The sequence below is a fragment of the Festucalex cinctus genome, chromosome 1 (genome assembly GCF_051991245.1).
Source record: "Festucalex cinctus isolate MCC-2025b chromosome 1, RoL_Fcin_1.0, whole genome shotgun sequence".
Taxonomy (NCBI): domain Eukaryota; kingdom Metazoa; phylum Chordata; class Actinopteri; order Syngnathiformes; family Syngnathidae; genus Festucalex; species Festucalex cinctus.
Genome location: NC_135411.1, coordinates 47,170,765 through 47,190,067, shown reverse-complemented (window position 1 = coordinate 47,190,067; position 19,303 = coordinate 47,170,765). Strand labels below are relative to the sequence as shown.

The 19,303-nt window shown below is 42.9% G+C and overlaps 1 protein-coding gene across 9 annotated transcripts in view; it reads right to left on the bottom strand.

Annotated features, from left to right (window-relative positions):
* LOC144031411 (polyamine-transporting ATPase 13A3-like) overlaps positions 1–19,303 on the bottom strand; it is an 80,481-nt gene that overhangs the window by 4,425 nt on the left and 56,753 nt on the right. For 5 of the 9 annotated variants that reach the window (XR_013287529.1, XM_077538591.1, XM_077538581.1 and 2 more), the window contains exons 24-31: positions 9,434–9,543; positions 9,267–9,363; positions 6,536–6,608; positions 6,253–6,424; positions 5,423–5,604; positions 1,354–1,442; positions 764–844; positions 489–575 (exon numbers count right to left, since the gene is read on the bottom strand). Coding sequence is in view for 8 of the 9 variants with exons in the window: in XM_077538591.1 (XP_077394717.1) it covers positions 489–575; positions 764–844; positions 1,354–1,442; positions 5,423–5,604; positions 6,253–6,424; positions 6,536–6,608; positions 9,267–9,363; positions 9,434–9,543 (891 nt within the window). In the remaining variant the exon portion in view is untranslated. The remainder of the gene's footprint in view (positions 1–488; positions 576–763; positions 845–1,353; positions 1,443–5,422; positions 5,605–6,252; positions 6,425–6,535; positions 6,609–9,266; positions 9,364–9,433; positions 9,544–19,303) is intronic. The other 4 variants (XM_077538563.1, XM_077538556.1, XM_077538600.1 and 1 more) reach the window with 4 other exon arrangements.

The following is a 19,303-nucleotide window of genomic DNA, read 5'->3' as shown; positions in this document are numbered from 1 at the left end:
TATCATTTATTATTTTATTATTATTATTTTTAATAATCAGTAAATGAAAATTGTATTAATAATGAAATAAGTTTAAATATATTTAGTAAAAGGGGTAGGACTAGATAAGTTTTTAACTTCTTCCTACTCCCTTTTGAACATGTAAGTTATGATTAATTGAATGATTATGTTATTGGGATTTTCTTCTATTTTGATTGTTGTTGTTTTTTGTTTTATCTCTGCTGTTCATTTGTTTATATGTTCAAAAAAATAATAAAAGGAAAAGGAAAGGAAAGGAAATGTTTATGATGCACATTTTTTCTTGTCGCTGAATAAGTGACACACAGCGTGGCCAAAACGAAACCCTGATATTCCCAATCAAACTGTTTGAAGACTTATAGTTGTTTCTCTGTGAAGTTGCAGGTGAACCTCATGTGCAAATTAAGAGGAAAGAGCAAAGCAACGATGCAAGAGTAATAAGAATATTAATGAATCAAAATCCAGCCAACCTTTGTGTTAGCAGTGGGGGGACTGGTGGATCGATTTGCACCCAGATTGGCTTTAACAATCCTCCACAATGTGTCATGGATCAAATTCTAGGAAAACATTGTAGTGGGAATTTCACAATCAAAGGCTACTCTTGATTGAGTTGCAGAATCACAACTGAGCAGTCAAGAAAATTTGAAATACAATTTGAGACAGAATGTGATTCAGTATTTCAAAACAAAAATTTAAAGGTGATTAGTCATCAAGTGGTTAATTTGAGATTCTGAGCATACTGTACCTCCATTGTGAAAGACACAACAGCATGTGTTAAAACAATGATGAGGAGAGTAATGCGCCAGTCGTAGGGAACACACGCAATCTGAGGGAAGACAGAATGGACAGAGGAGAAAACACACACACACAAATCTTGTCAATTACAAGAGTTTTTGACTGAATCGAATATTCAATGTCCTCTGTCAGTTCATTTGATCTATTAAAGTGGGACTCAAGGCAAACAAAAAACAAAACAAATACCACAATTAGACTAAACGCAGTATTCTGCTTAATATAGGATTTGATGAATAAGAATTAAGATTAAGCCATTCATCTCAACGGCTGCGATTTTGGTTTTACACTGCCCTATGCTGTTGACTGAAATTGACATCAAAGTGCCCTTGCGAATGTCACAGCTCAGGGATTTTAGAAGTTTGGTCACGTGAACATATTGCAAAGACGTATTAATTAAGTAATTAATTAATTTACTTATGTATTAACAAATTTATTTATTTATTTATTGTGTTGACTTCCCATTAAAAATATTTAGAATGTTACACTGGTTTATTTAAAAAAATAAAAATAAACAAATAAAAATAAAAAAGCAAAGTTTACCTGGAATATGTTATCAATAGCAGGAACTGGATACAGCATGATGAAGGAGAGAAAACCAAACAGAATTGAGCAGGTCAATACAAAAGGCCCTGAAATGTAATGCAGAAACACAGAAATAAGGATTTCAGTGAAGCAAAGATAGTAGGACAGAAGACACAAAGCACACACACACATACTATATATATATATATATATATATATATATATATATATATCCATCCATCCACTCATTTTCTTGACCGCTTATTCCTCACAAGGGTCGCGGGGGTGCTGGAGCCTATCCCAGCTGGCTTTGGGCAGTAGGCGGGGTACACCCTGAACTGGTTTCCAGCCAATCGCAGGGCACACAGAGACGAACAACCATCCACACTCACAAGCACACTTAGGGACAATTCAGAGCGCCCAATTAACCTGCCATGCATGTCTTTGGAATGTGGGAGGAGACCGGAGTACCCGGAGAAGACCCAGGGAGAACATGCAAACTCCACCCAGGAAGGCCGGAGCTTGGACTCGATCTTGCATCCTCAATACTGGGAAGCGGACGTGCTAACCGCTCATTCACCGTGCCTCCCAAGCATTAACTAATTAATCACAATAATTTATCGCATTAATCATGTATTAACAGATTAATCACACTATTAATTTTGGCGGCAGATGATCCTTTAGCTGACAGAGGATGGTTACGTTAAAGCTAGCACAGGTTGTGGGTGAGCAATAAACATAACTACATGCATTAAAGTAAAGCATTTAATAAATATTTGCGTATGACATTCAGAATATTTGTTCATGTCAAACAATTGGGGTATTTTTTTTTTTTCATTTTAAATTATACAAGTAATTAAGTGATTAGAAAACGAGGAGGATGTGTGCGTGTGCAGTGGATACAAAATTTTGAAGACGTCCTCATAACATTAAATGTCTAAAAATTTAACACATTACAGGTGCTCTTTAAAATTTGGTGGGCAAAAAACGTTAAAAATGCCTTTTTAATCGTTTTTTAATCAAAATTTTAATCGTTTGACAGCTCTAACATATATATATATATATATATATGATGATGATGATGATGATGATGAAGCTTTATTACAGACTCGAAGTCCAAACACACACAGACCAATAAAAAAATAAATAAATAAAGCAGAAATACATACATATCAATATACACTAAGAAGCATTATATAAAAGACAACAGTACCAATGTTTCCAGAACTGGGACTGATATCGTATAGCACTTCGACAGATGTTTGACAAATGTACAATAATTTCATTGTTCGAATCATTTAACCGACAGACAAATTTAAACATCAAATTTCTCAATGTTGCCTGCAGTGTGTTAACTCTTTCAGTTACAAACATTTCACTTGCACTAGACCATCGAGGTCGATTTAATAGTACTCTCAGTGCATCATTATAAGCTATCTTAATTTTTTGTAAGCTAGTTTGGGTATAATTTAACCACAAATGGGCCGTATACAGAGGAGTACAATATGCTCTGAACAGCGACAGCTTCACCTCCTTAGTGCATGCATAAAACTTACGTCTAAGCATATTTGCCTGTACATATAAAACCCGGCGCTGCCTACAAATATCATCGTCATCAGACATTTTGTCCGTAAAGAAATGGCCAAGATACCTGACTTTATCACAAAATAAAAGATCATTATTCAGAAGCCTGAAAGTTGGAAGATTAAGATTTTTATCCTCCTTTGTTCGACAAATCATTACTACACTTTTAGTAGCATTATACTTAATGTCATGATATACCCCATACTCTGAACATTTATTTAGCATCTGTTGGAGACCTGCACTGCTGGGAGAAAAAATCACCAAATCATCTGCATACATAATATGATTTACTAATAAATTTCCAATCATACAACCAGTTTTGCAGGCCCCCAACTGTTTGGAGAGGTCATCCATATATACATTAAATAATAGTGGGGAAAGAATTCCCCCTTGCCTCACCCCATTACTAACACCAAATGGGGCTGAGACGCTACTCCCCCATTTTACTTGCATAGTTTGATGGCCATACCAGTATACCAGGATCCTCAGCAAGTATTTTGGCACACCTCTTCGATCTAGTTTTTCAAATAGTTTTCTATGATTAATTCGATCAAATGCTTTAGAAGCATCTATAAAGCTCAAAAGGACAGAGGAATTATTACTTTTATACTGGTTGATCATTTCCTTTAAAGCATAAATACACATATCTGTACTGTGTTTACCTTTAAAACCAAATTGATTATCCGTGGTTTTTATGAAGTCTTTCAGCCTGAGCAGCAAGATTTTTTCCAGAACCTTAGACAATACACTGGCTAGTGCTATCGGCCTGTAATTATCAAGGCTGCCCACTTTACCGGTTTTATCCTTGATTACCGGCACCAGCATAACAGACAGCATCGAATCTGGAAGAATGCCATGGAACAAAAGGCTTGTAAAGCATAAAGCAAGAAGTGGAGCCAACCTCTGACTCGCATATTTAAGATGTTCAGCAGAAACCTGGTCCATACCACTCACTTTATCATTTGGCAGAGAGGTAATTGCCTCAGACACTTCTTGTGACGTAATCACTAAGGAATCATTATAATCAACATAATCCACTCTGTATGGTTCACTCAGAATACAATTAAATAAGGTACTATAATGCTTTTGCCAGAGAGCTACAATATTATCAGATCCGGATATTCCTTCGATAGTGCTAGGTAAAATTATTTTACTATTATTAATAACTTTTACTTCTTTCCAGAAGTCAATAGCATTATTCTTTAAAAGCTTCTCCGCCAAAGAGTCAGCCCTCAATGTCTGCTCATTTCTACAGATAAAACGTATAGCATATTTATACCTTGCATTAGTTTGCTTCTTCTGCTCGAATACTAGCCCTTGTCTTGGCCGACCTGCCCTATCCCAAGCTCGAGTGGCTTCACAAGCCTCAGCATAATATCCTGCTACATATTTATTCCAGCCAGGCCTGGCTTTATACCCCTTATTTTTACATTTATGGAGGTACATGCCAGCTTCATAAAGAGCCTTCACAATATCATTATACATTTGACATATTTCATTCTTATGTGATGTATTTTCACACACTGTCTGATCACACACAATAGCACCTTTTGGTAAATTGATTTCTTTTAACAGCTTATCCGTCATAGTGGAATAAAATAAATGGTCTTCCTCACACAGGGTTGCCCAATCCAGTACTCCTATGTTGACAGAATTCTTATGACAAGATAGAGATGGAATATTTTCAATGTCAATCTCTAAAACAACAGGTACATGATCTGATAAAACAACATCATACAAGATGCTCATTGAGACGATAGAAGCATGTGCATCAGCTGTGCTCAGACAGTGGTCCAACCATGATGTTGTATGCCAGGCCTCACTAATATATGTATAGCTATCAGCTGCTAGCAGCTCCTTACTTGACAGTACCAAGTGGGCATCTTGACAGAACTGAGTCAAGTGGCTGGCGAATAATGAACATTTATCCGAAATATCTGCATTCATATCACCAATTATAAAAATAGCAGAAGAAGCATTACTTTGAATAAAAGAATTAATAAAAGCTAATTTATCTAAATAATCATCCTCATTAGCATAGCATTCATATGGTGTATATACATTCAGTATGAGAAACGTTTTGCCCCCAAGATTAACTTGAACAGCAACACACCAGTCAACATCAAGTCTCATCACCTCAATGGAGGAGTCCAATTTCTTATTCCAGAGAAGGGCCACTCCACCAGGGATCCTCCCCCTAACGATTCCCGTACCAAGGTCCCTGGTGGACTCTCCAACTCCATGGAAGTCAGAATTAAAAGAATTCAAATTTTCCAAGTCTTGTTTAGCTAAAAAAGTCTATATATATATATATATATATATATATATATATATATATATATATATATATATATATATATATATATATATATATATATATATATATATGTATATATAAATATATATATATATATATATATACTACCCCCCCAGAGCTGTACATATGACTGCGAACATTATAATGGCAATTAATATTCCACCATGCAGGTAATAAGTATCTTACAGTTTTTATAGCTTGGTTGTCTGAAGGGTTTCCCTTTGGCGAAGACGATGGATACAATCCAGCACTGGAAGCACAACACATAGAAGATGGAAGTGTTTTCAAAGCTCTTGAAATTACGTGCATCTTCAGCTTCCGTTCCGTTGAGGTTGTATGTGTTACTGAGGCTGGACCCATTGCAGGCACTGTGACAGAGGAAAGAGTTGGTCAAATTTAGTTTTTGTAAGTTTTTTGTGACTTTTTTATTTGTGTGAGAGGTTTTGTGTGTATTTTATTTTTTTATTTTTTGAGTGACTGAATGTTTTGTTGGAGTGTGAGAGTTTTTGGTTGGTTGGTTGTTTTAGGAAGAGGGTTTGTGGTGACTGTAGTATTCCAGATGGAAATAAAGATGGTCTCTCCAATTGATGGTTGACAACTTTTATTTAACAGTCTTTGTGTGAACACACCGAGAGCTACAATATAAATAAGCAGAAAATAATTTAAACTCCAACGGTATGTTTTGTGTAGCTTTTTAACTTCTGTAGCCCCTTTAAGCCCGAGAGATGTTTGGGCAAGTGTCAGAAGTTTTATATTGTGTGTGTATTGAGATGTTACTTTTGGCCTATACAGCATCTTCCACCTATTTGCTTTATCTTTTCCTTGGAGACCCAACACTATTGAGCAAATGTGTTCATGTTCATTACCAACATCAGTGGATTTGGATGGAATTTGGTGTTTACTAGGAAGAAATTAAATAACTTTTGCTAGTTTTCTGGATTCAGAATTGTGGCACTGATCCAAATTCAGGAATGTTTGGAGGAGGTTTAGATGCCGTTATATGAAATGTTACTCACATTGACTCGGGTGTCTGATACCAACTCTGTTGCTGTACTAAGAAGAACGCCAGAAACTGGAAGAACGTGCAATTTAGGGTCTGAGACAAAACTGAGTAGAGCAACTGTCCAGAAAGCAGAGACGTTGATGGCGCACGCCGCACGAGAGTATTCCACGCAGGGTTCAAGCTCACTGAACATAGAAAAAAAAAATCTGGCTTAAGTTAATTGACACAACACTGTGTCAATTAACAGGGAAAAAAAAGCCAATTAAACTGGATGAATATGGCAATGTTTTACTCACTTGTAAAGGGGACAAACAGACCAAAGGCAAAGTCAATGAAAATGTACTGGAAGTCCCCAAAGTTGTCAACAACCTAGAAGACATGGATCACATCAGACCAAGTCCATCTACAGAAGTGTTGAATGCATTAACTCATTTGCCCCCAAAAACACACACACACACACACACACACACACACACACACACACACACACACACACACACACACACACACACACACACACACACACACACACACACACACACACACACACACACACACACACACCCCTACATATACATATATATATATATATACACACACACGCCATTGTTGTTTTGCAAAATTTGTAAATAACTATTTGTCCTCTTAATCTTCTTGAAATTGTCCCAAACTCTGGACATTCTTTGTCTTTTGTTAGGAGAGTGACAGGAGTCATTTTTTTTACTCTGTCGTCTGAGGTCCGTGTGAAACATGGACGGCGGCGGCGCAAACATCGTTCTGGGCGGAGCGTCAACTTAAATTTTTCCAGTCGACCTATTTTTTAAGTCGACCTAGTCGACTTGGTCGACTTTTTTTCCCAGCCCTAATATACATATATACATACATATACATACATCTTCTTCTTCTTCCTGCTTTTCCGTTCAGGGGTCGCCACAGCGAATCAGTTGCCTCCATCTAACCCTGTCCTCTGCATCCTCTGCTCTCACACCAACTCCCTTCATGTCCTCTTTAACTACATCCATAAACCTCCTCTTTGGGTTTCCTCTCGATCTTCTGCCTGGCATTTGGAAACTCAGCATCCTTCTGCCAATAAACTCACTATCTCTCCTCTGGACATGTCCAAACCATCTCAGTCTGGCCTCTCTGACTTTATCTCCAAAGCCTCTAACATCTGCTGCCCCTCTGATGTACTCATTCCTGATCCTATCCAGCCTGATCACTCCCAAAGAGAACCTCAGCATCTTCATCTCTGCCACCTCCAGCTCTGCCTCCTGTCGTTTCCTCAGTGGCACTGTCTCCAGACCAAACAACATTGCTGGTCTCACCAGTTTTATAAACCTTTCCTTTCATTTTAGCTGAAGCTCTTCTATCACACATTACACCTGACACTTTCCTCCACCTGTTCCAGCCTGCCTGCACACGCTTCTTCACTTCTTTTCCACACTCTCCATTGCTCTGGACTGTTGACCCTAAATACTTAAACTCCTCCACTGTCTTGGTCTCTTCTCCCTGTAACCTCACTCTTCCACTTGGGTCCCTCTGATTCACACACAGATACTCCGTCTTGCTACGGTTAACCTTCATTCCCCTCCTTTCCAGGGCAAACCTCCACGCCTCTAGTTTCTCCTCCACCCGTTCCCTGCTCTCACTACAGATCACTATGTCATCTGCAAACATCATAGTCCATGGGGATTCCTGTCTAACCTCGTCATCCTGTCCATTACCATAGCGAACAATAAGGGGCTCAGAGCTGATCCGTGATGTAGTCCCACCTCCACCTTGAACTCCTCCGTCACACCTACAGCACACCTCACCAATGTCTTACAGTCCTCATACATGTCCTGCACCACTTGAACATACTTCTCCGCCACTCCAGACTTCCTCATACAAAACCACAGTTCCTCTTTGGGCACCCTGTCATAAGCTTTCTCCAGGTCAACAAAGACACAATGCAGCTCCTCCTGACCTTCTCTTTTTTGGCATGAAACCATACTGCTGCTCACAAATGTTCACCTCTGCCCTCAGTCTAGCGTCCACTAAAAAAGCCGAAAAGGCAAACAACTTCAGGCGGAAGTATCAGCTAGCTGGCTGCAGTGCATCGGTTAGCGTTCTACAGGGCGCCGCGCAGTGAGACGAACGAACAGAAAAGTAGTGGCTGGCGATAATGGCGTCTGACTTTATTCAGAAAAGAGTATTGTGATGGAAATGTATCACGCTTTTGAAAACAAATAGTTTTTAGAAGAAAAACGCTTTATTTCCGAGACCCCAGCCAGCTTGCTGGACTATTTTCCTCTCGTCCAACGCCGAACCAGAACGCGTGTCACCGAACGCTGTCAGGGGTAAGTCAGTGCTGATCGCACACACGGGAGGTGAGGATCAAATTGAGATTCATGTTAAAAAAGCCGAACGATCCCTTTAAACTTAGCTATATTCTAATGCCAATTGCTATTATACGGAAACAGATACAAATATACTGGGGTTTTTTTCCTGATGAAATTAGAGACTCTAATCTTTCTTTTGATAGGTTATGTTTTTATAGTAATAGAATATAATATTCTGTGGGCCTTGCAAAATCAGTCAAAATCCAGTAAAACGGCCAGGAGCGAAGGTGGGTGCTTCAGTGAAAATGGCTGCGAGTGAATGAGCTAAACAACATGACATAGTATATTACTAGTATGTGTATAGTGGTAACATTTTCTGTAGAGAGCTTCAATACGGAGTACATTGCATCAAGACTCAAGACAACTAAAAATCGACCAAGACACACTGCAATTGTCTGCGGCACATCAATACATTCGTGTACTCTGACCTTGGCATAACACTACATGTAAAAAAGATTGGTTTAATGTCAAACAACTGCAATATTGCAATAACTTTTGTGAATAGGATGCAGGTGCAAATCAAATGCAATTAAAGATGCTATCAGCGTCCACAGTTCTCTGTGAATTTGGCCCAATTGTGTACATCTACCAAACGGGTCAGACCACCACGACAAATGAATGCATACAAACAAGCCAGAATAGTTACCAAGTAGAGCACAATTGTGCTGAAGAATAAGATGAGGCTGAAGAGGGCCAGGGATTTGAAGACACAGAAAGATGTGACAAGAGCAGCACGGCCCTCCCTGTGGATAGTGAAAAAAAACAACACCTGAATAAGATATCGCAAATCCCTCACTCAGCTGCGTGTAATACCTGATGAGGTTGGGCACGCAGGAGATGTTTGGGATGGAGGAGGTGAAGGGGGAAGCCACAGAGGCCTCCAGCTCAGACAGGGCAATCCCACTATGAGCTTTCTTAAGGGCCTGAACAGAGACAGAAAGAAAGATAGAGTTCAATTTTAACACACATGCTGAATGTTTCAGTACTTTTTGCACAACTTTTTGGTTTCTATAACAAGAATCCAAACAGCAACATTCAGAGCACTATAATCCTAGATAAAATAAACTGGTGGATAAACTGGTGCCTCTTGATTTTCTTGGAGGTGCAGGCCTCCTTTAGCACTTTTGGGAATTTGGCAGACCAGGCTGCGCCTCTGTCACGATGAAGGTGTGTGGAGCTAGTGGATGAGGGGAGATGGCAGAGAAGCAAGGCCGGGAGACAAACAGGAATGAGAATAACTTTATTGACTGGAACCAAGTAGTAGATCGGACGGGATGTGAGCGGACTGGTTGCCATGATTGGACTGAACGTGGACAGACTGGGCATGATGTGGACAGACTTGGCATGACGTGGATAGACTTGGTATGGCATGGACAGAATTGGCAGGACAGACATAGCAGAACGTGGACAGACTTGGATTGACATGGAGAAACCTGACTAGATGTGGAGAAACTTGACTAGATGTGGAGAAACTTAACTAGACGTGGAGAAACTTGACTAGACATAAACACTACTAGCACAGCACACCTCAACAGAACAAGACAAGACAATGCTGCCACGACGTGTGAACAAACCCCACTGACTAAATACAACACTAACGAGACACTAAGACACACCTGGGAAACACAGGAGGCAGAGGGCAATAATTAGCAACACATACGGGGAGGGGAGACACACACAGGTGGACGAGGTTAACTATGGCCGTTTCTCAATACGCATTCTTGTCCGTACTTACGTCCTCGTGATGTCTTGAAACGTCATCAGTCGCGGCCCAAGTACTGTGCCAATTGCAACTACGCAAAAAGCAATAGCATTGAATAGACGGAATACCCGGATGTTGTTCTTACTGCGAGCTGCCTGTTTGTGACGCATTGCCGAAACTGTACCACGTGACTAGATGTTATATAATTACGAGTACTATTTTAAAATATCATTTGAAATTAAATTATACATGTGATTTATCCAATTTCCGATAATATTGAGGGGCGGAAGGTTCTGGAAAGATACCGGTGAGAGTTGCAGGTTTAGTTCTGATTCTTCTGAAATTGTGATGATGCATCTTATGTTCAAGTGTGCAGATCCCAAAAACATGGGAAGGAAATCAAGTTTGATGAAATTTATTCCAAAACACAGGTGCAAAAATACAATAGTACACTTGCAAATGAAAGGAAAGAGCTTGCAAAAGGCAATAATCAAAACCACCGAATCAAGAATAACGCCCCCCCCCCAAAAAAAAAAAAAAAAAATTAAATAAATAAAAAATAAAGAAATAAATAAAAATAATAAAAAATCAAACAAGCACAAGTTTGAGGTAAGATGGGAATCAAAGGTGAGGTTGAGATTAGTTGGGCAAAGTCGGTGGATCAGCAAGAGGATTAGTCCGACAAACTGGTGTACTCAGCTGCCAAAGGCAGCCGAATGAACACAAAACACAACACAAAACCGGTGTGTGGGAAGAAAGAAGAAAAAACGTGATGCTCCTTTGCTCCCATTCGTTCCTTGAAGTACGAAATGCATCTTTGGATATATCCACAGCCAAGCCTTCACAAAGCAACAACCGATGCATCCTTGGTTTAAGCTGGCAATAAAGAACGACATCCGGGAATTCCGTGTGGTCTTGGCTTATGCATACTTTCGATTCGAACAGTACTTGGGCCGCCATTGTTGACGTCTCGCGAAATCCCAAGGATGTAAGTAAAGTTTTTAACCAATGTATGTTGTACAAATACATTTTGAAACATCCAAATAGTAGTACAAATCCATTGAAAGCAAGTCACATGAAATAACTGCGATGAATTACGGAAATACGGCAGTGAGATATGCGTGCTTGGGAAGTACGTTCTTGAGACTGGGCTTACCAAGATGTGGGATAAGCAGAATTTTTGCAGTATGGTATAACACCGCCCACTTCATATTGTATGTGTATATTTTTTATTTTTTTGTAATTATTACATGTTGCTAAATTTATGTTGGCCTTATATAGACATTAACACTTTTCGTCAGGAGACAGTTGGGAATCCATGCAGGCGGGCGTAGGCAGCAAACCCCGGGTTTACACCGGATGTGGTTGCGGTGCGGTTGCGGTGCGGTCCGGCGACGCAAGCAATTAGATTCCATTCATTCGAATGGTGCAGTTTACACCGCTTGCGGGTGCGTTGCGTGTCGATTGAGGATAGACCTATTTTCTATTTTTGCCGGACACCGCAGCGGTAGGCCTCCGGCAAATGGCAAGCTAGCACAAAACACATCGAGCGGGACAGGAAGACCGAGGCAGTTTCAAAATAAATTTCCGGTTACCTTTCAGAATAAAACACTCGCCAGCTCCTATTTCGCAAGTTTTTCAGCAAAACGTGACGTGGGCGTCGCCGGGCCATGTGCTCATTCACGGTTTAGACACCAGCGAACATGGACGAGGAGAGGTTTATATTGGAGGTGGAAAACCACAAAATAATATATGACACGGCACATCCTTTTTATAAGGACAACCAAAAAAAGGATGCTGCATGGAATCTCATAGCAGAAGAAGAATCCATCCATCCATCCATCCATCCATCTTCTTCCGCTTATCCTGGGGTCGGGTCGCGGGGGCAGCAGCTTCAGGAGGGAAACCCAGACTTCCCTCTCCCCAGCCACTTCAACCAGCTCCTCCGGTGGGATCCAGAGGCGTTCCCAGGCCAACCGAGAGACATAGTCTCTCCAGCGTGTCCTGGGTCGTCCCCGGGGCCTCCCGCCAGTGGGACATGCCCGGAACACCTCCCCAGGGAGGCGTCCAGGAGGCATCCGAACCAGATGCCCGAGCCACCTCAGCTGGCTCCTCTCAACGCGGAGGAGCAGCGGCTCGACTTTGAGTCCCTCCCGGATGACCGAGCTTCTCACCCTATCTCTAAGGGAGAGCCCGGACACCCTGCGGAGGAAACTCATTTCGGCCGCTTATATCCGGGATCTCGTTCTTTCGGTCACGACCCACAGCTCGTGACCATAGGTGAGGGTTGGAACGTAGATCGACCGGTAAATCGAGAGCTTTGCCTTTTGGCTCAGCTCTTTCTTTACCACGACGGACCGATACAGAGTCCGCATCACTGCAGACACTGCACCGATCCGCCTGTCGATCTCCCGCTCCATCCTACCCTCACTCGTGAACAAGACCCCAAGATACTTGAACTCCTCCACTTGGGGAAGGATCTCATCCCCGACCTGGAGACGGCACTCCACCCTTTTCCGACTGAGGACCATGGTCTCGGATTTGGAGGTGCTGATCCTCATCCCAGCCGCTTCACACTCGGCTGCGAACCGCTCCAGTGAGAGCTGAAGGCCCTGGCCCGATGAAGCCAACAGCACCACATCATCTGCAAAGAGCAGAGATGCAATGCTGAGGCCACCAAACCGGAATCCCTCCACGCCTCGGCTGCGCCTAGAAATTCTGTCCATAAAAGTTATGAACAGAATCGGTGACAAAGGGCAACCTTGGCGGAGTCCAACCCTCACCGGAAACGAATCCGACTTACTGCCGGCAATGCGGACCAAACTCTGGCAACGGTCGTACAGGGACCGAACAGCCCGTATCAAGGGGCCCGGCACCCCGTACTCCCGAAGCACCCCCCACAGAACTCCCCGAGGGACACGGTCGAACGCCTTCTCCAAATCCACAAAACACATGTGGACTGGTTGAGCGAACTCCCACGCACCCTCGAGGATCCTGCGGAGGGTGTAGAGCTGGTCCACTGTTCCACGGCCAGGACGAAAACCACACTGCTCCTCCTGAATCCGAGATTCGACCTCCCGACGGACCCTCCTCTCCAGCACCCCTGAATAGACCTTACCAGGGAGGCTGAGGAGTGTGATCCCTCTGTAGTTGGAACACACCCTCCGGTCCCCCTTCTTAAAAAGGGGGACCACCACCCCGGTCTGCCAATCCAGAGACACTGTCCCCGATGTCCACACGATGTTGTAGAGGCGTGTCAACCATGACAGCCCCACAACATCCAGAGTCTTTAGGAACTCCGGGCGGATCTCATCCACCCTGCCACCGAGGAGCTTTCCAACCACCTCAGTGACTTCGACCCCAGAGATAGGAGAGCCCACCCCAGAGTCCCCAGACTCTGCTTCCTCAAAAGGAGACGTGTTGGTGGAATTAAGGAGGTCTTCGAAGTATTCCACCCACCGCTTCACGACGTTCCGAGTCGAGGTCAGCAGCACCCCATCGAAGAAGAAGAAGAAAAGGTTAAATCAAAAGAAGTCCACCTCTCTTTCTGCTTCTCTGTTGAGCACAGACTTTCTGTATGTTTGTCGTTGTGAAATGCCACATGATCGCGCACGCGCGGTCCGCGAGACACGTTGGGAAGTGGGCGGCGACGGAGCTGCCGGACCGCAGCTGTGTGGAGCCGGTGTGGATTGACAAAAAAATTGACCCGTCCGGAGCACGCAGTCAAGACACACCGCACCGCAACCGCACCGCAACCGCATCCGGTGAAAACCCGGGGTTAGGGTCCTCACAGGTCCTAGTCAGTTAATGCCTTCCGTGAGAATGGCTTGGTCATGTCGTGTCTCGTGTGTTGCAGGTAAGCGCTAATTATTTACAAATGGGCTTCATGTAACTTTATTTTTGTACTTTTTACTCGTCCCTTGTTGTGTAAACGAGTCAGTTAATGACTTCCGTGAGAATGGCGTGGTCATGTCGTGTCTCGTGTGTTGCAGTGCATGTGCGCGATTAAAGACATCGAAAATACACTCTCTCTCTCTCAAGTGTCTTCATCCAACCCCAAGTGCTACATTTTGGGGGCTCGTCTGGGATGGATTTAGGCTTCTGAGAATGTGTTCCTTTGGATAAAGTGATCGCCAACGCTATTCCAGACGGCCGCGCGCATTAACGAGGGAGGTGGAGCACACAATGCACAGAGCGAGCAAGATGAGCTTCGAGGAGTACATGGAACAGCTAGCCCAGCAGCTGTGGACTCTCAAGCTGCAAGAGCTCAAAGAGGTGTGTGTGAGTGCTAAAGTTGACTATAGTAATGCAGCAAAAAGGAGGGCAGTCATAAATGCAATAATGGCATCTACAGATGATGTTATTGAAAGGGAAGAAGATGATGTTGCAAAACAGCATTTGGCCAATTTACTAACTTTAAGCAAAACTGGTCCAATGCAAATAAGTGCTACAGAAAGAGAACATCTTCAGGAAAACCCACAAACACCTGTTATTGGCAGACAGAGACTGAGTGACAGAGCAAGCATTCCTTCTCTACAGCGTGAGCCTTCCATCCACACAAGCACCAGTCTGCCCACAAGCAGGTTACAAGAAGTCACAATCAGGAGAGATTTCAAAATCAGTGGACAGATTGGGGAAAAAGGCCAAAAAGATAAGCTGTCATTCACAAACCTAATGCATCAAATTGAGAGGGGTTTAATGAAAGGACATAACGAAGATGAGGTTGTTGAGGCTGTGGTAAAAGCCATCAGCCCCGGTTTAAATTTGTGGGACATGCTTGAAGTTAAAAGTGACCTCACATTATCACAATTAAAGACAATATTAAAGGGGCACTTTAAGGAGGACAGTTCAATGGATTTGTATCACAAGCTGGTGAATGTCACTCAAGAAAGCCGCAAATCTCCCCAAAACCTCCTATTCAGAGCAATAGAGCTAAAAGAGAGACTGTTGCTTGCTGCTAAAGAATATGGCTCAGATGACCAGTACAGTCCAGATGTGATTCAACGGAAATTTTTGAGATCAGTCAGCACAGGGCTTATTAGCGATCACATCAAGTTCCAACTGAAGCCTTATTTGGATGACTGTACAGTGACAGATGAGACTCTCATTGATAAGCTGAATGAAGCTGCGAGTGTAGAATCAGAACGGCAGTCAAAACAGCCCAAAAGTGCTACAAGTCGAGCGCCAAAAGTTAGCGACCTACAGGCAGAAGCACAAACAGGAACAACTGAGAGCAACTCTATCTCTGAAATGAAAGTGAGGGGACAAGACCAAGTGGACACTGTGAAACTAAAGACTCGTAAAACATCATCATCTCACTTAAAAGACACAGAGCTCTATGAAACAGTGAATCTACTCAGAGAGGAGTTGGCTGACATAAAGAAAAGTATGCACGGCCACCAGCAGCGTGCTTCTCCCAGCATAAGACGCACCCAGCGCCGAGCATGCCCAGCGTGTGCAAAGAGTGGACAGAGCGCTCAATGTGAACACTGTTTCAAGTGCGGTTCAACAGGACACTTTTCAAGATGATGCAAAGGAGCTCAAGGTACAGGTAGCAGGCCGGAGACGGGAAGTGTCAAATCCCAAAAAGTGGCATCAACACAGTTAACACCAATCAAATCCTCTGAAGCGGACAGTAGAGTGCAAGAGCTACTGCTGGAGCGAATAAGACAACTTGAAGCTCAGTTACAAAACAATAACGGTACACATCAAGGGGTAAGTGCCACGTCCACTAATCTACTGACATCACATCGCCAAGCCAAACTGCATGCTCTCATCGGCAAGAAATATTTAGTTGATTGTTGTTTTGAGGGAGTGCCTACAAAAGCATTATGGGTCACAGGTAACCAAAATTAATGAGAACTGGCGTCGTGCTTATCTCCCACATACTGTCACACGCAGCTTGGAAGAGCTTCTCGAGGACGATGAAGAGCTTGTTGGTAAGGCAGCAAACCAAACAGCGATCCCCTTCTCTGGTTGGGTGGAGTTAAAATTCAACCTTAACACTTCACAAAAATGGTCACCTCAACTGTTAGCCCCAGTGTTAATCTCCAGTGAGCCAGGTGTTGCTGAGCCACCCATAATAGGGTTTAATGTGATTGAGCAGTTGATCAAAAGTGGGATGGAGCAATATCCAGACTCTACATCAGCATCAATACAAGAAGCATTTTCACTTGACTGCGCAGACTCAAATATTCATACAGGTGATCAGGACTACTGTTGAAGACATAGGGAGGGAGTAGTTCGAGTGGGACAGCCAAGAGTAACTATTCCCCCGTATCAAACTCAGCTGGTGAAGTGTAATATACGCAGAAGTTTCAGTGCAGATGGACAAGATGCCTTGTTTGAACCTGTAGACAGTTCAAGGTGGCCTGACAGACTGACTTTAAATGAGGTGGCAATAAGCGTGTGGAAGGGAGGCTGGTCAAAAGTGTCGGTGCCAGTTACAAATGAAAGCAGTCGCAGTATCACTCTCACAGCACGTACTGTATTAGGCCATCTCCAGCAGATTAAAGCAGTTTACCCCGCAAGTGCACAACCTTTGCAAGTAAAACAAGGAGATGATGCGAACTCAACCAGTGCTAAAAACAAAAATGACAAATGAAAAGAAGACAGACACACCAGAAGAACGTCAAACCGAACTGTGGGATCCACCTGTGCCTCTTGAACATCTGACAGCAGAGCAACAGGAAAAGGTACGGACAGTGTTAAGGGAAGAGTGTCAAGCATTTTCTAACGGTGATCACGATGTTGGATGCATCCCATCGCTAAGATTGAAAATTAAGCTAAAAGACACTACCCGTCACACGTACATATACCTCAGTATCCAAACCACTCCACGAGCAGGTGAAGGAATATTTAGAGGACCTTCTAAATAGAGGATGGATCCAAAAGTCAGGCTCTCCTTTCTCCTCACCACTTGTATGTGTTCGCAAAAAGGATGGCACGCTGCGTCTCTGCGTGGATTATAGGGAGCTAAATCACAAATCTATACCAGATAGGCACCCCATTTCTCGTGTGCAAGACATTCTGAACAGCTTGTGTGGAAGTGCATGGTTCTCTGTTTTAGACCAGGGGAAGGCCTACCACCAGGGATTCCTGGAAGAGGAAAGCAGATCACTCACTGCCTTCATAACACCGTGGGGCCGCTCTGAGTGGGTGCGTATCCCTTTCGGCCTCTCTTCAGCCCCCGCAGAGTTCCAACGCAGCATGGAGGAGTGTTTTACCGGTTTGAGAGATGAGACATGCCAGCCCAATTTGGATGATAATCTGGTCCACAGTAAAACATTTGATGACCACCTGCAGGACTTGAGAGAAGTGTTGCGTCGTTACCAGCAGCATGGCGTCAAATTAACTCCGAAAAAATGTGAAGTTTTCAAGAACAAAGTAAAATTCTTGGGAAAAATTGTGTCCAAAGATGGATATATGATGGATCCAGCAGAGCTAACACCTGTAAAAGCTCTCAAAGACCGAAAGCCAACAAATGTAGGTGAACTGAGGAAGCTCTTAGGGTTCATATCATATTTTCGGCACTATATCCGAAACTTCTCACGAATTGCTAAGCCACTGTACAGTTTGTTGTCAGCTGACAGGACACCCAAAGTTCTTTCACCCAAACTTGAAGCCAAACGAACAGCAAGGAAACCAATCAAGACCAATCAACTATCCTCAAGCCAGCCTATCACATGGTCCGAGAAACACCAGACTGTGCTTTGTGAACTCATAGACCACCTACTTCACCCACCTATATTAGGTTACCCTGATTTTGAGCGACCTTTTGTCCTGCACTGTGACGCATCTCAGGAGGGCCTTGGTGCAGTACTCATCAGACAGCAAGGAAAACTGGTAGTTATTGGTTATGGCTCTAGGACCTTGACTCCGCCAGAAAAGAACTATCATTTGCATTCCGGAAAATTAGAATTTTTAGCATTGAAATGTGCAATTTGTGAAAGGTTTAGGGAGTACCTCTATTATGCACCATCATTTGTCGTTTACACCGACAATAACCCCTTAACCTACGTCTTGTCATCGGCTAAACTGAATGCCACAATGCACAGGTGGGTGGCTGAGCTTGCTGATTTTGAGTTTACAATCAAGTATCGGCCACTTTTCTTTATCTATCCTTCCCTCCTTCCTCTCCTTAGGTTTTCCTCTGGTCACTTGAGATCTCAATTTATTGGAAGTTTGAGGTTTCTGGGGTTGGCATAAGACTCTGGTTTTGTAACCACGCAGGAGGGGTTTGGTTGGTGCTGGATTTCACTTTGATGGATTGGATGTACTGGCTTCTATGGATCTCACTCTGCCTCATCGATCCTTCCCTCCTTCCTCTCTTTAGTTTTTCCTCTGGTCTCTTGAGATCTCGTTAATTTGTTGGAATTTAGAGGCTTCCGGGGTTGGCGTAAGACTTTGATTTTGTAACCATGGGGAAGGCAGGAAGTGTTTGGTCGGTGCTGGATTTCACTTTGATCTTTCTTTTCTCTTTATTTTTTCTGACCTTTTCTCTGGTCTCCTGAACATTTGAACCTCACGACTCTGGCAAGACTCTGAAGTACCTGGTTAAGGCGAAGGGTAATGGGATATTTATAAGATTTTAGGTGAATTAATGAGTATAAATTTATACATATTTGCATGCTCACGCACGCGCACGCACGCACGCGCACGCACGCACACAAACGCACGCACACATACACACACACACATACACACACACACACACACACACACAAAAAGAGCAATGATGATAAGATGTTGAATCGGTAAGACTACCGAATGAACAATTCTAAGCTCTTAAAAAAAAAAAAAAAAAAGAAGAAGAAAAAAAAAAAAGTATAAAAGTAAAGTACCAGGGAGATCTAATGGAGATGCTGATGGGCTCTCCTGAATGCCTCTTGATATGGACCAGTATATCCTCACATGCTCCAAAGGAGTAGAGCCAGATATTATAGCCACGATAACCCAAGCTATCCACATCATGTTTGGCC